The sequence below is a fragment of the Antedon bifida genome, chromosome 10 (genome assembly GCF_963402885.1).
Source record: "Antedon bifida chromosome 10, ecAntBifi1.1, whole genome shotgun sequence".
NCBI classification, from domain to species: Eukaryota; Metazoa; Echinodermata; class Crinoidea; order Comatulida; family Antedonidae; genus Antedon; species Antedon bifida.
Window position 1 is genome coordinate 6,410,808 of NC_136235.1, and position 20,679 is coordinate 6,431,486.

The following is a 20,679-nucleotide window of genomic DNA, read 5'->3' on the forward strand; positions in this document are numbered from 1 at the left end:
TTTGTTGCAACCAACCCATCCCAAGACACTACCATACCATTAAAAGACGGCGACGTGTTAGTATGTGATATCTTGAACCTGGAACCTGTAAGAAAATCTGTTGAGCCGTTTATTTATTTGGCAATACCAATCAGAAACGAATTGCTGGATGGTCAAGTGAATGATCTTGTAGTATTGTGTTCGAACGATGGCGAGAAAAGTTGGAATGACGTAATTCCTCATAAGTTTGAGAAAGTCTTTGAAGAATATCAGGTATTCAGTCATTTACAAAACAGATATAAATAATTGCATTTTTAAACTGCATCAGTAATTGCCAGTTTATATTTGTGTATAGACGATTACAGATTTGCATAGTATGATCTTCGGAAAAGTTTGTTTTCAAATGTCATCTTATGTAACACAACTAAGGGTTGAGTTTAAGTCAATGATATTGAAACCAAGAGCGTTAAGTGTACCACAAGGTATAATCCGTGCGTACGTTGAAAAAAAAAACTTAATATTCCATAATTGTATATCCAATCTTTCATTTGTATCTAGGTAATTTTCTAATTACAATATGTGACTTATGATAATTTTAGCATTAACAATCAATCATAAGATGTATGTATCATGGACATTTCCAAAGATTTAACTTAACCTACAGTACCGCGAATGAGATGTTAACTGAAAAGTATGTTTTGCTACTGATACCATACATGTTTACATAAATACGCTTTTATTAATTGGGAACGTAACATTATTGACCAATTTTCTTGTCTAGGGTGTTAGATTTCTTGAAATTGAAGTGAATGTACTTGGTATGTATGCTATCATCCATCGACCTAAAGAAAAAGATGTTAGTATTTTAAAAGAAGGTGGAACTATACGATTCAGAAACGTTCCGGACATAGAAATAACCTACGGAGAAAATTCTTGTAGTTTGACTGCAAAACTTCTGGTGAGAACATAATATATTATATATGTATAGGCCTATTATGTTTTTACAATACATCATTTTAAAATGATATTTCTTCTCCAAATTTTCACATGGCAATAATTAAGCAAAACAAATTTATCTTTTTTTTCTCATCTTTTTTCGGCCTACTGTAAAAAATAAATTACTTGGGGTATACTTTTACTCAATTTAACACAATATTTACACATAGTATTTCGCGCCATGGTGATATTTTTATTCGATTTTATACTGATATTTCAGTAATTTCTTTACAAATATAGAATAAAATAAAATATATTAATACAGTATACTAAAATGTTTACTGATTTATATATTATTATTTTGACAATTCTGTAAAACATGATACTGTTAAAAAGTTCAAATTCTGCTTCCAATATCCACAAATAAAGTTTGTTTAAGAAGTAATGATAATAGACTTGTAGTTAAAAGAAAAGTTGTCAATGTAAACTAGTTACATGTAGTTTGAGATAGTTCTGTATGAATTAGCTTACATGCGTTTCGCCTTATTTTGCATTGTTTTATTATAAGTATTCGGGAATATTAAACCAACTTTCTTTTTCTTTTTGCATTATATACAGATAGAACGTATTCATCAGTCGGTTATCGCAAATTCGAATGTAAATGTTCCAGGCTGTGGCGGTTTGATTTCGTGTAGTCCATTTCTATCGCTACTACCAGAAAAGGATATAGAAGATTGTTTGCTACCGGGAGAGATTGTTTTACCATGTCCAACGATGATGAGAACTGAGCATGTTCAATTCATCAGTGGAGAGCTAGAGTCCATTAAAGATAGTGAAAAGGAAATCATGTTTGGTTACCATATCTTGACTTCTACAAACAAGAGAAGATGGTCAGTTATCCCGTGTAATGTTGTCGCCGATGGGTCGAAGGGGACACTGAGATTTAAGTTGTTGAATATTTGTAAAAGGTATGTTTTAATTAATGTATTGTTGTTTTTATATTGTTTTATTATTTTATTATTATCATTTTTATCATCGTCATCTTCATCGCCGTTGTCATTAACGTCCATTAAAATAATCACCATCTGTTTTGTCAGCACACCTTCTGTCAATTATATGAAGGACAACGTTGAACAAAACGCATATATTTTCCTTAAAATTTTTTGTAATGTTTCTTTCTAATCAGTATAACGGTAATTGCTCTTCATACAACAAGCTTGACCAACTTACCAGTAATTGCAAGACATCTAAAGAACCAAGTGAACACATTCTACATAAACATCATTTTAGGTCAGCAGAAAGAAAATGACAGGCGTGCGATTCTGCGAGTAGTATTTGCAGACGAGTTAGATGAGATTCTTCGACAGCTTACAGCAGTTTCTTGCTATAATATTATCTTTCAGAGTGAAGATATAGCGATAAGAGAAGGCCAACATATAAAAGTCTGTTTGGATGGAAACCTAAAAGAAGTGAAGAGCCGAAAAGAAAACATTATGTTTAGATTTCACCAAAACCAAACGATTGAATATACATTTCTGATGAAACCTATTAATCAAGAGAGGAACTGGGGTTCAGAAAAACATCGTGGGAGTATTAGTTTTTTTGTAGCTAATATTGATAATGGTCGGAATGAAACGTCATCAAACCATCTAAAGTTCATCGAAGTTGGTAAAGTCGATGTCGACATAACAAAGGTATGAACTTACCAAATTCTCAACATACAGTATGCAAAACCGTTGTTAGTTCATACTTCATTTTATTTGTCCAAAGGGAAAAAAACGACTAAAAATACTGTTTCAGTACTTTTTTCGCATTACCTACATTAATGTGATGGAATGGCTTTTCTTCTATAGGTTTCGATTTATTTCGATTAAGTAACATTTTTGAAGTAATACAGTAATATAAAAGTATAAAAGTGTTATTTTTATTATCCAGGAGGCCCCAATTAGCAAGATAGATGGTGTTTTGTATTTTAGTGCCGAAGGTAAGAATTTAGGATTTTCATGAACATGGAAATACAAAATTCGAATGATATAATTTGTTTTAAACAATTTTAATTTAATTTACTTTGATTTCTTACGATTAGGCCCATTATCTGAGGCTGTTATGAAGGGTCTTTCTGAAAGAATTTCATTACATTGGTCGAAATTGGCTCAACGACTTGAGGTTGCGACTTCAACAATTCAGAAGTTGCAGAAAGATTATAAAACCGTAACTCGCCGATGTTATGTGATGCTTGGAAAATGGCATCAAGGTCAAAACAGTCAATCAGACTCGATGAAGACACTTTCAGAGGCACTCGATGATATTGGAAGAAAAGATCTCGTGCAGTGGTTGCAGGACACTCAGCAGCATATTGAGTCTGAACAGCAGACTGAAACTATACCTGAATTGGATAAGAACATTGCTGAGTGCTCTCCTAGTTAAAGAATGTTCTAGGCCCACAGTTGTAATTATAACTATTAATTTTAATAATGATCAAGCATGTTGTAGTAACCTCCTAGAATAAAATAGACCTGGTGAATCAAATAAATAGTCTAGCATTTAGTAGGTTGATTACCGTGTTTAGATTATCATAAAACTAATATTATGACGTTTAACATTGAATGATAAACTGGACCGGAGCTAGTATACATTTTGGGTGAAATTAGAATTGAAAGAGAGCTAAGTCGTAACATCAATAGATCTTACCCGAATATTGTATATAGTTTCGAATAATATGTTTTGCTTATAGAATTGACTGATATAATAAAAGGTCGATTAAAGAATTACTATTACAACATTGAACGTGAGCCAAGTAACATTCAGTTCTGTTCAAATTTAAATTAAAATCCTAAAACAAAGAGAGAAATAAATAATGATGGCGCACTTCAAGAAACAGGAAATTTTAAACTTCCTTTACAAATGAATCATAAGAGACATTATTTTACGCCTTTTAAAAGGCTAATTTTTACACAAAGAGTTTACTTATTAACAGTAATCAAGTGTATTTTTAGGCGTTTATTTTCTCGTTTTTAAGCAACTTTTGACGACCTACAAGTTTAACCAACTATGGATGTAAGTTAAATAAGTGCATGAAATGTTTTAAAAACCGATGAGCCTTACAATAGTTTAATATTAGCAGCAATAATGCATGGTTTCCAATTATTTAAGCCACTGCTAATGTTGATTGTTATTTGATAGCCTTGATTTTTTTAGAGTCGAACTAATTAAATTTTTATAATGTCCAAATTTATTTAAATATTTTAATTCAAATGTGGTTAACGTACCTAAATAATGAACTTTGTGTTTATGTCGTTATTTTGAACATCGTGCAATTCAAGCACTGCACTGACATCCGTTACATTGTGACATGATTGCCGGGCTACAAACTGGTCACCGTACCCAGCTATGTCTATCATTTTAGTTGTCTCAACTGTAACGTAAAGATACCGTATAAATAATAATGGTAATTTTTAAAATCATTTTGTATAAATCGTGTATACATTTACTGCAGATTAATGCTTACTCTGTAACAGGGGGTGGTAATACGCCGTGTGTTTATCACAGTGGATCATAAATACCTTAACACTTATATGCCTGCATTGCAACACACTAAAAGCATACGTCATTGTCATCCAAATACTTCTGTTCTGTTGGAGTAAAAAGAAGAGACTAAAGAATGGAATAAATATCATAATGTTTTTATTATAACGTTTTTCCTATTGTTATCGACATTTGTGAAGATGTTTTTATTTTGTTGCTGCCAATGTATGTTAATGGACTTTTTTTGTAGGCTCCAGGATATATCATGATGAGTTATCAATGGGATGATCAAGCGTAAGTGTTAGTTTCATTAAAATGTCAAAATATCGTTCTATATGTATACCTACTGATATTGATTTCTACATTCAATCGATCATAAGCATAATCGATGAATCAGCTATCAAGCAACTGTATGCTTGTTGTCAATTACTTTATCCATGCTTTATATTACTTTTGACTTTTTTTTTTATTACCAAGTAGAATTTGTTAAAACCGGCTCTATGCAGAATGCAATTGAATTACAAGAAACAAAAATACAGCTAATATTTAACATGGTGCTTCGGTAACGATTGAGATGTTTATACACCTGACAACAAAATAGCATTTCCAGTTTTAAAATAATAGCATCAAAGTTACATTATCATAAAATAAATTATTATACCTATTTTATATTCAGAATGTTTAATATTATGTCCAAATCGGATGATTTATCTATGGGACCTAGGCCTAAACAATTTAGGTGGACACATGATATAATATCAATGCATTTCAATCAAAACATAATGATATATACAACTTATTTGTCTTAGAATGGTTCGGAAAATTGCAGATCGTCTGAAACAACATGGTTACAACGTATGGATAGACATAGAAAAGATGCATGGCTTTATCTTCGACACAATGGCAATTGCGGTGAAAAATGCTGCTGTTGTTCTGGCTTGCTTTTCTGATAAATACCAACATAGTGATAATTGCAAATCAGGTTTGTTAACTATATAACCTTAGCTTCAATGAAAATAAAATAAGGGCTTTCATCGACGTTTCCCCGCATAGTTAGTAGGCCTACCAAAATAATGTGATCAAACGGTCCTTGTAGTTATACATTAGGAAGTCAAACAAAGGAAAACAATCTTCCTAAAATGATAATTTTTAGCTTTGTAAATTGAAATAGATCTTTTCAATCAGTTAACCATACGGGCTTGAATTGGTAGGCCTAATTATACCTACTGTAAACATCGACAGTAGGCCTACGTGGGTTTCACATATTGACTGTTTTATCAGATGTTACACTATTTTCCCTGTTAACTGTCCAAGTATATTCGTCTTTTTGATTATTAGAAGGAAACTGTATGCGTCAATTCAAGAAGGAATTTATTCCGATTAAAATGCAGGCCGACTATTCTCCTGACGGCTGGGTTGCCACAATATTTGGTGGACATCTTTACGTAGACTTTTCTGAAGCTACTGATCCTATAATTTTTGAAACTAAGATATATGAGCTGTTACAACAACTCGGTTTAAGATCAGTGTTTCGAGATGCGGAGGTGCGTATTTTCCAAACAATGAACCCTTCACCCAATTCTGTAACTGTCACTTGATACTATCTAACTGACTATCGAGAATCAGTTAGATACACATATAGGTTTAATAAAAGCATATAATTCACTAGACTTGTACTATAGTCAGTTAGATAGTATCTAGGGAATCTAATTTAGGATGGTGGTATTTACATGACGAAAATGAAATGAAGAATTAAATAATTCTTATTGTGTAATTTACTCAAAGAGCCCACTGATTCCGTTTTCTTCATTGCAACAAATATTATAAAATGTTGATTGTTTGTCTCATTTTTAGGTTGTTTCCTTACCGTGTATATCAAGTCCAATGACGTCTACTTCACAACTCCCAATCCAGTCTCAACTAAAAAAATCAGGTAAGGCTTTTGCTTAAAATGAAGGCATTCCTTTTATCCGATTTACTATAAGTCAGTAGCGACCTGTTAGGCATTTTGTAAGCCTACATTCCACTTACACTTGTTTTGTTAACAGTCCTTATTATTGAGTAGGCCATCATCTGGTCCTCATAGTATGTATATTATACGAGAAGAGCATGAACTAGAGTCAACATGATTGCACATAAAATGCAGTGAGTGTTCCTTAACTGTTATTATGATAAGAAAGGTTTTGTAATGCTCCTACGTCTGAAAATTAGGCAACATGGCAAGTATGATTCAATAAGATGAAAACACTACCCTACGTTTTTTTCAGATACCTGTCCACTAACAGAAGTTGTTTTTCGAGAATTGGCCGATGAATTAGGCAGCGATTGGAGAAAACTGGCTACTTTTCTCGGAGTGCCGTATTCTAAACAAGAGAAAATGTCATCGAAACATCAAGGAGACACAGAAGAACAGGCAGTTGCCATGTTTCTCGAATGGAAAAAGACAACCAAACGAGGGGACAACAGAGTAAATATTTTACACAATGCACTGAAAAAAGCCGGACGAATCGACCTTGCTGAACTTGTTGAAGAATTAGAAGGGAAGAAATGAAACAATATTGTGGGAAAAAACATAGGTCTAATTTATTTTAACGATGGGCATAATTGTGATTATGGCCTGGACTATGAAGTAGATGACTACATACAGAGTATATTTCATAGAAAAATTAATATATTTAAAATGCAGCTGGTGGGGCAGTCTAGGTTCTAGACCGAAATTAATAAGAAATAAGATAATATTTTGGCACATCGGCCTATGTGCATATTCACGTATAATACCTGAGCTCCCAATTTCAGAAAAATCAAAACGCCGACTGGTGGACTAGCATAAAAATAAGACAATAACTATTGGCCTCCCTACAGACTGGGGAAAGTCTACTGTTGAGGATTGTGAAATCTACAATGTGGTGAGAAGTAGCCTATTTTTAAAGTCAATTACTATATTGAAGATACAGAATTATATCATAATAATTTTAAATATATAACTATATACATTACTGCTATCAATCTGGTCTGTAAGATTCCGTGATGTGAATTTATTGACAAAGCAAATAGAAATTAAGATTATTTGATTTGATTTTGATTTGAAGTGTAAAAAGAAAGAAAGTGTTGTTGTTAAATAAACCAGGAAAAAGCCTATTAATGAACCGAACGAAATTTACCAAAACAACAATCAAAAAGTCCTAAACGGAGTTTCACACCATACCAGACTGTTTAACTAACTTGTTCAAGACTTCAGACTTCACTTCATGATGATACAAACAATTAGGCCTAAGGCTCTGACTACACTATCAAACTATATTGAAAAATAGTGTGATGTGCCCAAATAATTATGATAGTTAAGTACCCAAATATGGTAGTGATGACATCATCATGTCCATGCGCACATCATATTTGTTGTCACATAAAGTTTGATAACGGTCTAGAATAAAAAATAAAAGCACATTTTACAAAGAGCAACATATATGTCCATCGACACATCATGGAGGTATAACCAAAGATAGGTTTTTATTATCTTTGGTATAACACAGAAGCGACATATGATAATTATTTTGAATTGATTAGTTTGGGATCTCAGCTCTATAATTCAAACGTCAAAGTTTTTGGCCCAGTTAGGTTGAGGGCGTTCATCATCATTCATGTGACTCTTAGGGAATTCCCCTTTTCTATAAATATTTTTTTGGACTTTACCACCCGCGTGACGTGAACCAAAATAGCTAGCCTAGCTAGTAGGCCTAGATAATCATGGGGCTGTGGTATGAAAGTGCACTTGAAAAATGTAGTTGTGCATCAAGGGGGAAACAACTAGCATCTGAATTCCTTGGAATGTTCATATTTGTTGTAAGTGACTTGTTGTGAGACCGTGTTTAGGCTACATAAATAAGTAGCCTAGGCCTACTACTAGTACTACTAGCGCGCCTATCTAGCCTCTAGTCTAGCCAGCGCCAGGCCGGCAGTGTCAGTGAAGTGAATGTAGTGATGACTCACAAAAGAAGGTGTGGCATTTGCCTAGTATTAGTAACCTTACATAGTCGCCCCATCGCAAAGTCGCCCCAACACAAAGTCGCCCCTTACGTTAAAATAGAATGCAAGTGCGTAAAATTCAATGCTTGTGCAATTTGAACACAGAGAAACACTGAACATAGGCACAGGTTACTGCTAGTTTTATTTAATATGCCTATTTGATAATATTTACAGAATAAGTTTATGAAGCCGCAACAATCATAAGGATAACCATAAAATAAGCGAATTCATTCACTATCCTATAATTTTTAGTGGCAATCCAGACAAACATTATACACAATACATAAACAATAGGCCTGTGTCTTACACACAAAGATATATATATATTTTATTGTGTTGGTCATCATGCAATCTGTGATAGTGTGATATCTTTTTCATTTTATAAGTATGGTAGTAGTATTTAACGTAGACTTTTATTGCCTTTTTAACATTTTATTATTTGTATTTTAAATAAATATATAATAATTATAATTAATCCATCTTTACCAGGTTCTGTTGTTATTAACAACTCTAAACTAAATGAAATCACCTCTACTAGTAGTTAACCCTATACTGCACTCATATTCAATCTTAAAATAAATATTATTTTTTAGATATTATCATATTTATCTTTATTTACAGTTTATTAGTGGCAATGTGGTGGCAAATGTAAATTGTTATAACAATGACAATTCAGAAAATTCATCAAATAACACATTCTCATATGATGCCAGTGGTATTTTCTACATCAACTTTGGCATTTCATTTGGTTATATGCTGGGATTGTATGTAAGCATTGAGAATGGTAAGATTTACATAATAACAGAATATATGACCCAGTATTATGTAGAATAAATATGGACACATTACTTTCTTAAATTCCAATGTTAATGCAATATAATCCCACCTCTATGTTCACCATAATGTCTTATTAGTTGTATATGTAGTGCATTTTATTTAAATAGTGAATGCATGATTAAAACAAATATAACCATAAGACGTATTATTATTCACTTATTTCTTATTTAAATTTATTTATTATTATTCATTGTGGAGTTGGATAGCCGAGTGGTTAGGACACTTGACTGTCATACAGATAGACCTGGGTTCAATTCCCGACAACTCCCAGCAGTTCACTCAGCTGTAAATGAGTACCAATACTAGGGGGAAAAAAGGCGGCGTGGAAAGGAACTGGTCACCCTACCACATAATGCAGTACAATACAGTACAGTACAATGAGCTCCTAACAGCTCATTCCCCTATGTTCAGAATGAACACGGGACTCACTCATCATTATTATTCATACAACCATATAGCCATCCAAGGGGCTGTTTGTCATCGTCACCAGGTTTAGGTGTAACAACTTATTACCAGGGAAGAGATGTTGACTATGAATCATAGAGCAATACCACTAGCTCTAGAAACTCTAATTGAAATTCTAATGTCTTATTGAGACTTTGTACTGGGACAACTAAACAGTAAACATTTGTGTACTTTTTGTTTATTTGCAGCTGGATTTTTAAACCCAGGTTTAACCCTTGTTTTCCGCTTTATGGGTAAGATTGAAACTATTGAAATGTTGCTGTTGCTAATTGCCCAATTTGTTGGGGCATTTTTAGGCTCATTTCTGATTTTGGGTTTATATTTCGGTGAGTAGCTTTATTAATTACACTGTTGTTGAATCATGTAATTGAATAGAAATTCATTTTGGCAGCTATTTTGTAATATGTTTATATTTTAAAATTAGGATTAAGTTCTGAACACCACATTTTCTTTGGTTAATCATCATAAAGCCTGTTTTTCTGTCGACGTTATTCAACGCTATCGTCATTTATCGTTAACAGTTCAACGACGATCGTTTAAAAACGATCAAGTTGAAATGATAACAATAGCGAGTACCTTTTCCTGTAAATCGTAAAAATTTCAATGTTTACGTAGAAGATCGCCGATTATTGTTAACGATAATGTCTACAGGAAAACAGGCTTTAGATGATGATTAACCTTTAGAAGGTGAAGAAAAAGTGGTAAATTTAATTTGATATCAATACCATTTTCACTTTAAAATGTATACTATATAAGCATTTGTACACAAACATGCTTCATAATATATATATATATATAAACACATTAGGCAAAGAACATTAATTCTAAACCGCCCGGTGATATACTGAAATTTAACTAATTAATTTGAAACGATATATATATATACAGGTATTCATATACAAACATAAGGTACTAACTACTATTAATAATAAATATAAAGCCGTCAATCTATCAACTCATAAAAATATTTTCTACATTCACCTCATAAAGTTTCATTATTTAATGTACATAGCAATGCAATTGCCAACCAACTAGACAATGTACAATTGGCTATTTCCTCAATTGCCTGGCCATGCCCTTTTTTTACCATTTACAACATGCAGCATGGGAAGAGTGTGGAGTATATTAAACTACCAATATATAGCAAGTCTAACCAACTAGACAATCAAATTGTGCTATTATTGTAACCAAGTGAATGTTACTCTAATATAGAGGACATTCAGTGAGAGACCTCCTGGGTTGAGAACGAATCTAGACTCGTGTTGTGGAGTCAGGTTGTGTAGGAACAACCCAATAAAGTTGTATTGTACTGTATTTCAAGTCTCTATTTTTGATAACTATAATATACATATACTGTATATACTATTTTGATCAATGGGTACATTATATTAAATCGCCCATGGCTCAGTTCTTTTATTCAAATATATGATATTGTTCATCATTTATGAATGTATTTTTCACACAATAATATTCTTTTGTAGACCATTTGAATGATTTTGAAGATCACAACACTGGCCTCATATTTTGTTCAGTTGTGAATGGTAGCAATTATGGAATCGCTTCACTAGACGTGGTATGAGAAAATGTATTCATTTTAAATATAAAGCAAAGTCTATAAATTTATTTACTTTATATAGTATATTTTACTAAAATATTTCTGAAAATACATTTACTATTGTAGAACAATGCTTTAATATTATGGTGGCCCTTCATTTAAGTAATAAGCACCCACCAATTGCAACCAGCTTCTTTGAAATTATTAATATGAAATTGTGAAAGTACCAATAATGACTAAGTTTGTATAGGCACTGCTAGAGTTTTGACTTAATAGTAGTTTTAAAAAATAAGATGGCGTTTCATACGTGTACTACTTGAGCTTGACAAACATTGAAAAGTCTCGAACTACTGTAACTACAGACTTGGGGCAAGTCCTACTCACTGCACGAACTATATTTCACTCCTGGTAGAGTAAAGTCTTGGAATTTTAAAAGATTTGCATTCCTTACCATTTTTGTTTTCAGAGGACTCGAAAGACCCATAATACTGCAGTATATTTTATAAAAATGTGTTTATCATTGAAAATGTTGTACTTGTCACACAAAATGAATAAAGTGGTAATGTTTTAATGGTAATGTCTTAATTTTTTTGCAAGTTTTTGAAATCTTCTTTGTTTGCTGTTGGAGTATTGGCAATCATTGACAACCAAAAGAAAGAGAAGAAGGATGAACCGTTTAAAACCGTGAAACCTCCAAAAAGTTTTGAACCGTTCCTGATTGGATTACTTTTGTTAGTGGTTGGAATGGCTTTTAGTTACCATGCACCATTTTATTTCAATCCATTTCAAGATTTTGCTGGAAGGCTGGTAGCCTTCATAGCTGGTTGTGAACAAATGTGTACCTTTGAGTAAGTTTATGTTTATAAATATTTCAAAGTTTAATTCAGGTTTTGCAACAGAGGATGTTTCTTTCTTGCGTAAGATTTGTCCACAATCCTTACAACTAATATCATATTGTACAACTTCTTGGCTCCATAACTATAATATTAATGTCTATACCATGAGAACCTTGCAGAAGAGACCTTGTCAAGAGATTGAATTATTTTATACACACAACACATTCTTCTCTAAATCCTTTAAGTTTTTCCAAAACAAAATGTAGTATCAATCAATCCAATAGAATTGAATCCATGTATGCTAGAGTTTTATACTTCTCCAGAGACTTAATGGCACTGAAAGAGTGTCAGTATAGTGACAGATTTAGTTTAGAAAATGTATTTGTTTTTTATTTTTAATTGTAATAATCCTAACTGGTGACCTGTGATTCCAGACCATATATAATAGAGTATTTATTTGTTTTTCTTTTCATTTTTCATTATACTTTTTCAGAGACTTATAGGACTGAAAGAGTGTATTGACAGATTTTGTCAAGTTTACAATATTTATTTGTTCTTTTAATTGTAGTAATCCTAACTGGTGGCCTGTGATTCCATTGTTTGTGCCAGTACTAGGAGCATTCATTGGAGCATTTGTTTACATCATTTTCATTGAAAACAATCATACAAAGGATCAAAGAGATCCCGAACAGCAAACAGCAAGTGCATCTCAAGGTAATATTGATTACACTCTTCTTCCAATTGAAGATGATTCTTGATTTACTTTATTTATAATAAGATTATACCTATTATACTAATTATCTCTGACTATAGAATCATTATATTGAAGATTGACTTTTTTTAACCACTGATGTTAATGATTTTAATTAATATAATATACTGCATGTATTAAAAACAATTTAAACTAAATGCATGGTATTTGAACAATACTTTAGATAACATTTTTAACAATTTATTAAACTACATTACATATTTATCATTGCATGTATCGGCTTAATATCCCAGTTCCGCAATCTATTATGTTGTAGAAGTTGTGCATAGCATAAAAGTAGTATTCGAGGAAGTATAACATTTCTCTTAGCCACCCAGAACTGTTTTCAATTTAAAGTGCAAAATTAAATCAAGATAGATGTGATTTTGGTAAAAATAGTTTGTGGAACAGGGAGTCAAAGTTATGAAGATTCTTGTGAATTATAAATGACTATTATAATAATGAGCTATACTGAATAGCTGATCGGTTATTTTACTTGTTTACGGTATTTGTTTGTTGTATCAATTATTTTGTGTGCGTTTGAATAGATAAATACTGAATTTACTCCATTTTATTCACATAGAGTCTTCATCACTTTCAATTTCATCTTTACATACTCTATGCTTTTATATAAGCAAGCTTTTGCTACAGTTAAAAAAATGTAATTTTTTTGTTTTCTTCTTTTCCATGTAACTGTGGTGTTTTCAAAGTACAGTGTAGTCAGATTTGAATAGTACTACAGTATATAGAAGTTTTAATTTAAATAATTGTTTTTTACAGTGAAATAATATTTTTTTTGGCAAAATCCACCTTGTTGTAACAAAAGCTTTCTTATGGTGTTATGTATGCACATACTCATTCCATTGCTTCTTTCAAGATGCTTAGTAAATAAGCATTTTCAACTATCTATCTTATTATCTCTTCCATTAGGACTTGTCAAAAATTATGTTTGCCATTTTATATTATTAGCAATAATTAAGTGAGCTATTACATTACAATCAATATCAAATCTTTTTTATTGCAAGAAAGGTTGCCGTATTGGTACAATTGCTGTTGAATGTCAATCTTGCACACATGGAACAAAATCTCTGTTTTTTTCCCATTTTCTACTGACCATACTGATCACAAAATACTAGTGCACACACAGTATCTAACCCTAACTAAATATACAAACCATTATCAAGGGGCAGTTATTGGGGTTTTTAAATGTGTTTAAATGGTTTTAATTGCGTATTGTGTACAGATAAAATTAGAAAAATCCAGTAGAAACCATTAATGCCTAGCACCTAAAAAAAAAATGTATTATTGCAAGAAACATGGAACAAAATCTCTGTTTTTTTTTTCATTTTCTACTGACCATACTGATCACAAAATACTAGTGCACACACAGTATCTAACCCTAACTAAATGTATACAACATTATCAAGGGGTAGAGTGTACAGATAAAATTAGACAAATCCAGTAGAAACCATTAATGCCTATGCACCTAAAAAAATGTATTATTGCAAGAAAGGTTGCCCTATTGGTACAATTGTTGTTGAATGTCAAATTGTTAATTCTTACCAACATAAAACAAAATATCTGTTTTTTTTCCGTTTTCTACTGACCATAATGATCACAAAATACTAGTGCACTCACAGTATCTAACCCTAACTAAATGTACACAACATTATCAAGGGGCAGAGTATACAGATAAAATTAGACAAATCCAGTAGAAACCATTAATGCCTAGCACCTAAAAAAAATGTATTGCTATCTAATTATAATGTAGGGCCTTGGTCTCACTATACAGCACATTTATAACATGCACACTGTTTACATTTTGTTGTAGGAAATGATCAAGATCAAGAGAATGTTGAAACCGATAGTGTTCTCTGACCACTTAGTTTTTTACTAAATACCAGGTCTACACACATAAACCAACACTGTAATATTACAATGTTAATGAACGTTAAATGGTTTTAATTGTGTACTGTCAGATAAAGGGTCAGAAAATATCCTGTAGAACTAAACATGTATTTACAGTATGCCTTTCTGCATAACAGATAACATTTATGCACACTGTTTAACTTTCATTGTAGGAAATGGAGATCAAGATAACAGTGAAATCGGTAAATAAGTTTAAAATAGTAACCAGCAGTAGGGTGGCTACTAATTCCAAATCAACAAGATTTTAAACCCTGTCAGATACCAGAGTTTGTTTTCATAAAAATACTCCAAAGATGTTTTGTATTGTAAAGATTATTTTGTTGTGTGAATGGAATGCCACTGTATACTATTGCCAGTCTGTGATACATTTTGCTTTGTCAATCCATTTGTTTGCTAAAATAATAAAATAATTCTGTACATCATCATTGCAAATCACGTAACTTAATTCATTATACTATCACGTTCGATTTGTAGGATCTAGAATATAATATGATCTTTAAAAATAATTGATAGGCTTTTTTAAAGTTTAAACACTGAATATTTCTAACCTGTTTTAGACCTTGGAAAAAAAATTATTACAGGTATTACGTATTGATCATTTATCATTCATTTTAAAATATATATAATCCGTTTCATTTTTGTTCTTTTTTAAGAAAGAAATGAGTATGAAATCAGAAATGAATGATTACTAGTACTATGTGAAACTCAAGAAGGGTAAGAAAAATAAAATGTGTGGTTATCAATATCAGTTTTAGTAATAATTGAAATTAGATCTAGAGAAAAACATTCATACTTCAAATTTAATAGAAACAAAAAAATCTTATTAAATAATTAATATTCTGATATATTGTTTCAGGAAGGTCCTAAATAAATACAAATATAGGAATAATAAAACTGAAAATAAAATAAATAAAAAGCTAATAAATGAAATATGATATTAAACTATCCATCAAATAAAGCAAAACCTGATAGTGCCTTAAAATGATACATTTACCACAACATAGCAACAACTGCTAAAGTTTTATTTCTACTAGTAGTAGACTGTTTACGAACACCTATAACAAAATACTGCAATGAGTGCAAAAGTGATGGGAATAATTTTGAATAACTTTTTAATCATCAACTTTCTTGGAAAGAAAAAAGATGACCCTGGATTTCTCAAAATTTTATTTTCTTGAGGCTTGTCATTATCATATCTACATCTCTTTTTATCATTACATTATTCTCTCCACTTTAAAAAAATACCATTTCAGAACATTGATATTTAATCTCAACTACTACTAAACTTGTATGTTATGTACTATTTTTGCTATAGGCCTACCTAGACAACTATTACATATTGTATTACCTTGTTTGATTTGTCTTGATTGGAAGCAATATTTACAGTAAATAAATTTTAAAAGGTTATAATGTTTGCAGCTGATATATTTTAATACTATTTTTGTATTATCCCTTTTAAAGGAATATTTTAATCATAATTGTAATGATTTTTAAAAATGAATACTATATATATACTGTATTTGATATGTTGTTTGTGCCACTTTGGTATTCTATGTATAAAGTAACATTTAGGTATGCAGATGTTTGTGTTGTTTTGTACTGTTTTCTGAAAATCATAACATGTTGTATGATAGGGTGCCCCTATTCAGACAACACTACCAAAAACCCAAAATTGTCCCCTTAATAGAGGGAAAACATATATAGGTCTATATATCAAAATGATGAACACTAATTTATCTGGAATCAAGAAATTGAGAAGAATTGGAACTTTAGCAGCCAACATTTCACCAGTGAAAACTGTCATGCCAGAAAAAGTATCATAATTATTGATTATGATATTGCCCCTTGTTTCTTAGGAAAGTGTCCCCTTAATACTGGAGTGTCTCCTGGATATGGGTGTCCCAAAGGGTGAATTGTGTGCAAAATCTATTTGTTTAATGGCAAGATGACCTCAAAGGTCAAAGTTTATAATGAAACATTTGCTTACCTATAATAAACTGTAGGTTTTCTGTGCATGTTAAACATTTTATTAGGATAATCACTGCACTATTTGTCATTTTTTAAACAGTTTCCGTCATATCATTGTAGTTATAAAATGTTGTTTAATTTTAGATAGATTATTAATTATGAATGTTAATGTTGTTGGTATATATGGATGCTTTCAATGAATGCTTTTGGGTGTCTTTTTGAAGGTATTTATTTAACTTTTACTATTTTTATGGGAATAATGTTAGCATTTCTGACAGTTTTGGCACATTTTCATCTTTTTAAATTCATTGGCATTCTACATTTTTTGAATTTCTAAATCATACATTGACATTTTCATATTTTTTTTATTGACATTGATAAAATGTTATTTTAAGTACTTTATGCTTAACATTAACCAAAGAAATTTATTAAACCAATTAAAAATGTTTATTTGAGCCACGATATTCAGTCATTTTAATTTGTGTTTGTTTTCACCGTGGCCAATAATAATGATAAATAAATTGATTGTTTATACTGTATTAAGAACTTGTATAAATTGACCCTATTATAGCTCAACAAAATGGTTATCTCGGTTAAAGCTTATTCTACTCGTATAAACTACACTTTTGGCAAAATTAGAAATATAAATTAGTATTCATCATTTTTTATGAAAGCCAATTCAACATTTATTTTGTATGTCAGTAGTTGTGAACAATACAATATTTAACAAGATTGATTACAATAAAATATTAATCAATGTAGACAACTGTGATTCAATTATGTAACATCTATTTGTTGTAATTTATTGCAGAAATGTTGATAGTTGGTGGAGATTCCTATTCTACTTTTGAGAAATGATTACACTCTTTGAGAAATTGCACTTCTTTAAATTATTATTGTTAGTTTACATACAAGAAAATGCAATACACTGGCAAATATTGTTGGTGCATTGAGATACCACTCAGCTAGAAACTTGAATATTATACCAAGTTATGCAATAATGAATAAAGTTAACAATATTATGATGGTTGAAATTATAAGTTATTAAATCATTTATTATAAAATTATAAAGCATGTTAATTGTATTTTTTTAAGACTGTTCCAATGATTCAGTGCTACATCCGGGATTGATGAAGGAATGCAATTAGAGATATTCCTTCAAACACATGATGACAAACATGCAAAAGTGTATATTCTAGAACAATATTAAACTTTATACATTAAATAATCTGTTTCATACAACTAGAAACAATAATAGTCTTTTTATGCGTGCTAAATTTAAAAAATGCAATTTATTGATTTACAAAGTATTACGGAAAGGGACACTTATATAATTTATATATTATACGCCAAATTGTTGATTTTCTTGATGATTTTTAGTAAACTTTCACTTTATTATTATGTAACATTCATTAATAAGGTTGATTCCATTTAATGTATCTGTATTATTATTAGCATGACTCGTGAACATGTTTTGATGGATGTCAAAGGCATTTACTCAAAATTCCGATGCTCATGAAACATTGAAAAAAATACAAGAATAACTTTAATTTAATTTAAAGATGTATTGTCCCCCAAAATCATGAAAAATAAAGATTTTTAAAATCAGACTTTGAATAGGCCATTTTGCAGTTTTAATGAAGTTGTTCACTTCCATAAGAAATAAAACGGGGGAAAAATTATTTCACCTATAAAAAGACAAAATAAACAGTTAAATTACCCAAAAACTCATTGTCTTCCCGACAATTTGACCATTTTTTGCTTTAAATTACATTTTTCTCAGGTAAATAAATTTTTTTCAGACTAAATTTGTTGTGAGAGTGAATAACTATTATGTGACATTAAAATAACATATTCAACAACAAAATTTAAAAAAATATTTTTTTAGGGGGACAATATATCTTTAATTCAATTGTATTAATTTATTTACCTAGCAATAGGAACATTTACAGCATTCTTTATATTATAAATGTATGTATGGTATGAACTGTTTTGTTTCTATTACTTGCAAACTCTTTTCACTACATATACATACATAACATAGTTGTCATCATGCTTTTTAAAATACAAACTTATGATGGTTATCTATTTATAAGCTAAATTTAAATTTGCACTAGTTTACACGTTAAATAATGTTTTTGTACATACATAGGTATAGGTAGTTTTATCACATGTTTTTATGTCCTGCACTGGTATTATTGAATAAATATAACCAATACACCTTATTGATATTCTAAAGTGATTTTATGTTTAAAGTGAAATAATATGCCTACTAAAAATATGAGCAATCAGAGAGTTGCAACTTCCGTCAGGTGTAAAAATAGAAAAAGGATCAAGAATCCTGATAACGATTCGTCTTGTAGTTTTGACGTATTACACTACAGCCTAAAATTAGTAAAATAATAAACAGTGGTCCACAATTGGGATCCTGGTCAGGATTGCCTCCAAAATCGAATGGAGTCGTCCGTGACCACATACGTGGTTTAAATTTGGTAAAGGGCCTTTCTGTTCTGATATTATCCTGCTAACAAACACATACCTACCAAGACACAAATATCTCAGACGACAAAAATATAAATTCCTGGGTGGAGGAGGTGATTATGCGAGAAACATGTTTTTACTTGAACGCTGAACGTAATTTGTGCCGTTCATTTAAATATCAATTTTCCGTTGAGTAACTAATACGGCACATAATGCGGAATTATTCAATCACATGGCAAGCATAAACTATGGAGGTGATTGATACATAAACATGAGACAACAATTGTCTCAGATAAAACAATGTCACCATACTGTACGAAATGTTGTATAAGAACCAGATCAAAAAATCTTAATAACATGTTCTCGTAATTATGATACTCAGGATATTAGTAAAATCAATACAAGTAATGACTGTAGCATATAGGCCTAACATATAGTTTAATTTATCTATAAATTTGTATACTTCAGCATTCGAGGCGATTGGATGGAGTTGTGAAACATATAGCATTGCGCTACAATGTTTACATTTCTGATTTAAGCTGAATATGACTAATATTAGAAATTTGAGCAATTATTCTAAAAATTATAAAATTCAACCACTCATCAGCAATAGAGATCAACAGAGACGTCCTATTTTTAGCATTTCAGACCAAAGATAAAGACACTTTTACGTCATCAATATATCGATTTTCCTGAAATAAATATGCGCGGTATATCTGTGGTTGGTATATTACGGTATTATTATTAAAATATAGTTAACTTGTGGCCCGAACGGGCTTCCGTAGTATATAGCTATAATTATGCGGAAAAACATAATTATGTACGTTTTGTCGATTGTGCAAACAAACATAACATAAACATACTATTTACTAAAGCAAGTACGGTATTGTTTGTATGAACTTTGGATGGCTTGCCAAAAGTATGCATAGAAATAATAATAATTATAAAACAATATATGGCCCACATTAGCGTTGTGATATTAGAGATTGTTATATTTTATGCATTCTAAAAATAGGGCTTGTGAGAAATATTTGGTAATACAGCATGTCATTTATATAGCCTGTGGTGCCTGTATCATGTAAGGTTAAAATAAAGGTAAGATTACTTTAGATACATGTGAAACACGTGATGTTTTATTACCAAATATTCCTACGATAATTCGGAAATAGATACAGTACCGAAAATCAATGGTCAATTTGGAAAGGGTTATAATTAAAAATAAACGCGAATTCAGAGCTGCGAAGAAACAGTTTAACATAGATTGAAAAGTTTGAAAGAAGAATTGAACGAAGCCAATAAGAAGCAATATAATTTAATAAAGCAGAATTTTTATTAGTTTACTTTCTATTGACTATGGCAAACCTCGTTGACTCGACCTGCTCGCGAATAATAAT

The 20,679-nt window shown here is 31.0% G+C and overlaps 3 protein-coding genes across 5 annotated transcripts; all 3 read left to right on the forward strand.

Moving 5' to 3' along the window:
* Window positions 1-355: 355 nt before the first annotated feature.
* On the forward strand, window positions 356-3,342 carry LOC144854602 (death domain-containing protein 1-like). Its single transcript, XM_078712540.1, has 6 exons — window positions 356-370; window positions 761-937; window positions 1,534-1,883; window positions 2,102-2,609; window positions 2,851-2,899; window positions 3,002-3,342. The coding sequence occupies exons 1-6, from the start codon at window positions 356-358 to the stop codon at window positions 3,340-3,342; spliced, it is 1,440 nt and encodes a 479-aa protein (XP_078568666.1).
* On the forward strand, window positions 3,184-7,288 carry LOC144854260 (uncharacterized). Its single transcript, XM_078712187.1, has 6 exons — window positions 3,184-3,972; window positions 4,691-4,734; window positions 5,250-5,422; window positions 5,779-5,984; window positions 6,295-6,373; window positions 6,708-7,288. The coding sequence occupies exons 1-6, from the start codon at window positions 3,967-3,969 to the stop codon at window positions 6,989-6,991; spliced, it is 792 nt and encodes a 263-aa protein (XP_078568313.1). The 5' UTR covers window positions 3,184-3,966; the 3' UTR covers window positions 6,992-7,288.
* An 853-nt stretch (window positions 7,289-8,141) lies between these two features.
* On the forward strand, window positions 8,142-19,023 carry LOC144853622 (aquaporin-9-like). 3 transcript variants are annotated; one of them, XM_078711356.1, is made up of 7 exons: window positions 8,142-8,280; window positions 9,085-9,247; window positions 9,954-10,091; window positions 11,247-11,338; window positions 11,918-12,168; window positions 12,725-12,870; window positions 17,616-19,023. In XM_078711356.1, the coding sequence occupies exons 1-7, from the start codon at window positions 8,185-8,187 to the stop codon at window positions 17,660-17,662; spliced, it is 933 nt and encodes a 310-aa protein (XP_078567482.1). In that variant the 5' UTR covers window positions 8,142-8,184; the 3' UTR covers window positions 17,663-19,023. The 3 variants fall into 3 exon arrangements, with proteins under 3 accessions (XP_078567482.1, XP_078567483.1, XP_078567481.1); XM_078711357.1 differs by lacking the exon at window positions 17,616-19,023 and adding an exon at window positions 14,989-17,268; XM_078711355.1 differs by lacking the exon at window positions 17,616-19,023 and adding an exon at window positions 14,739-14,964.
* The last annotated feature ends 1,656 nt before the right edge of the window (window positions 19,024-20,679 follow it).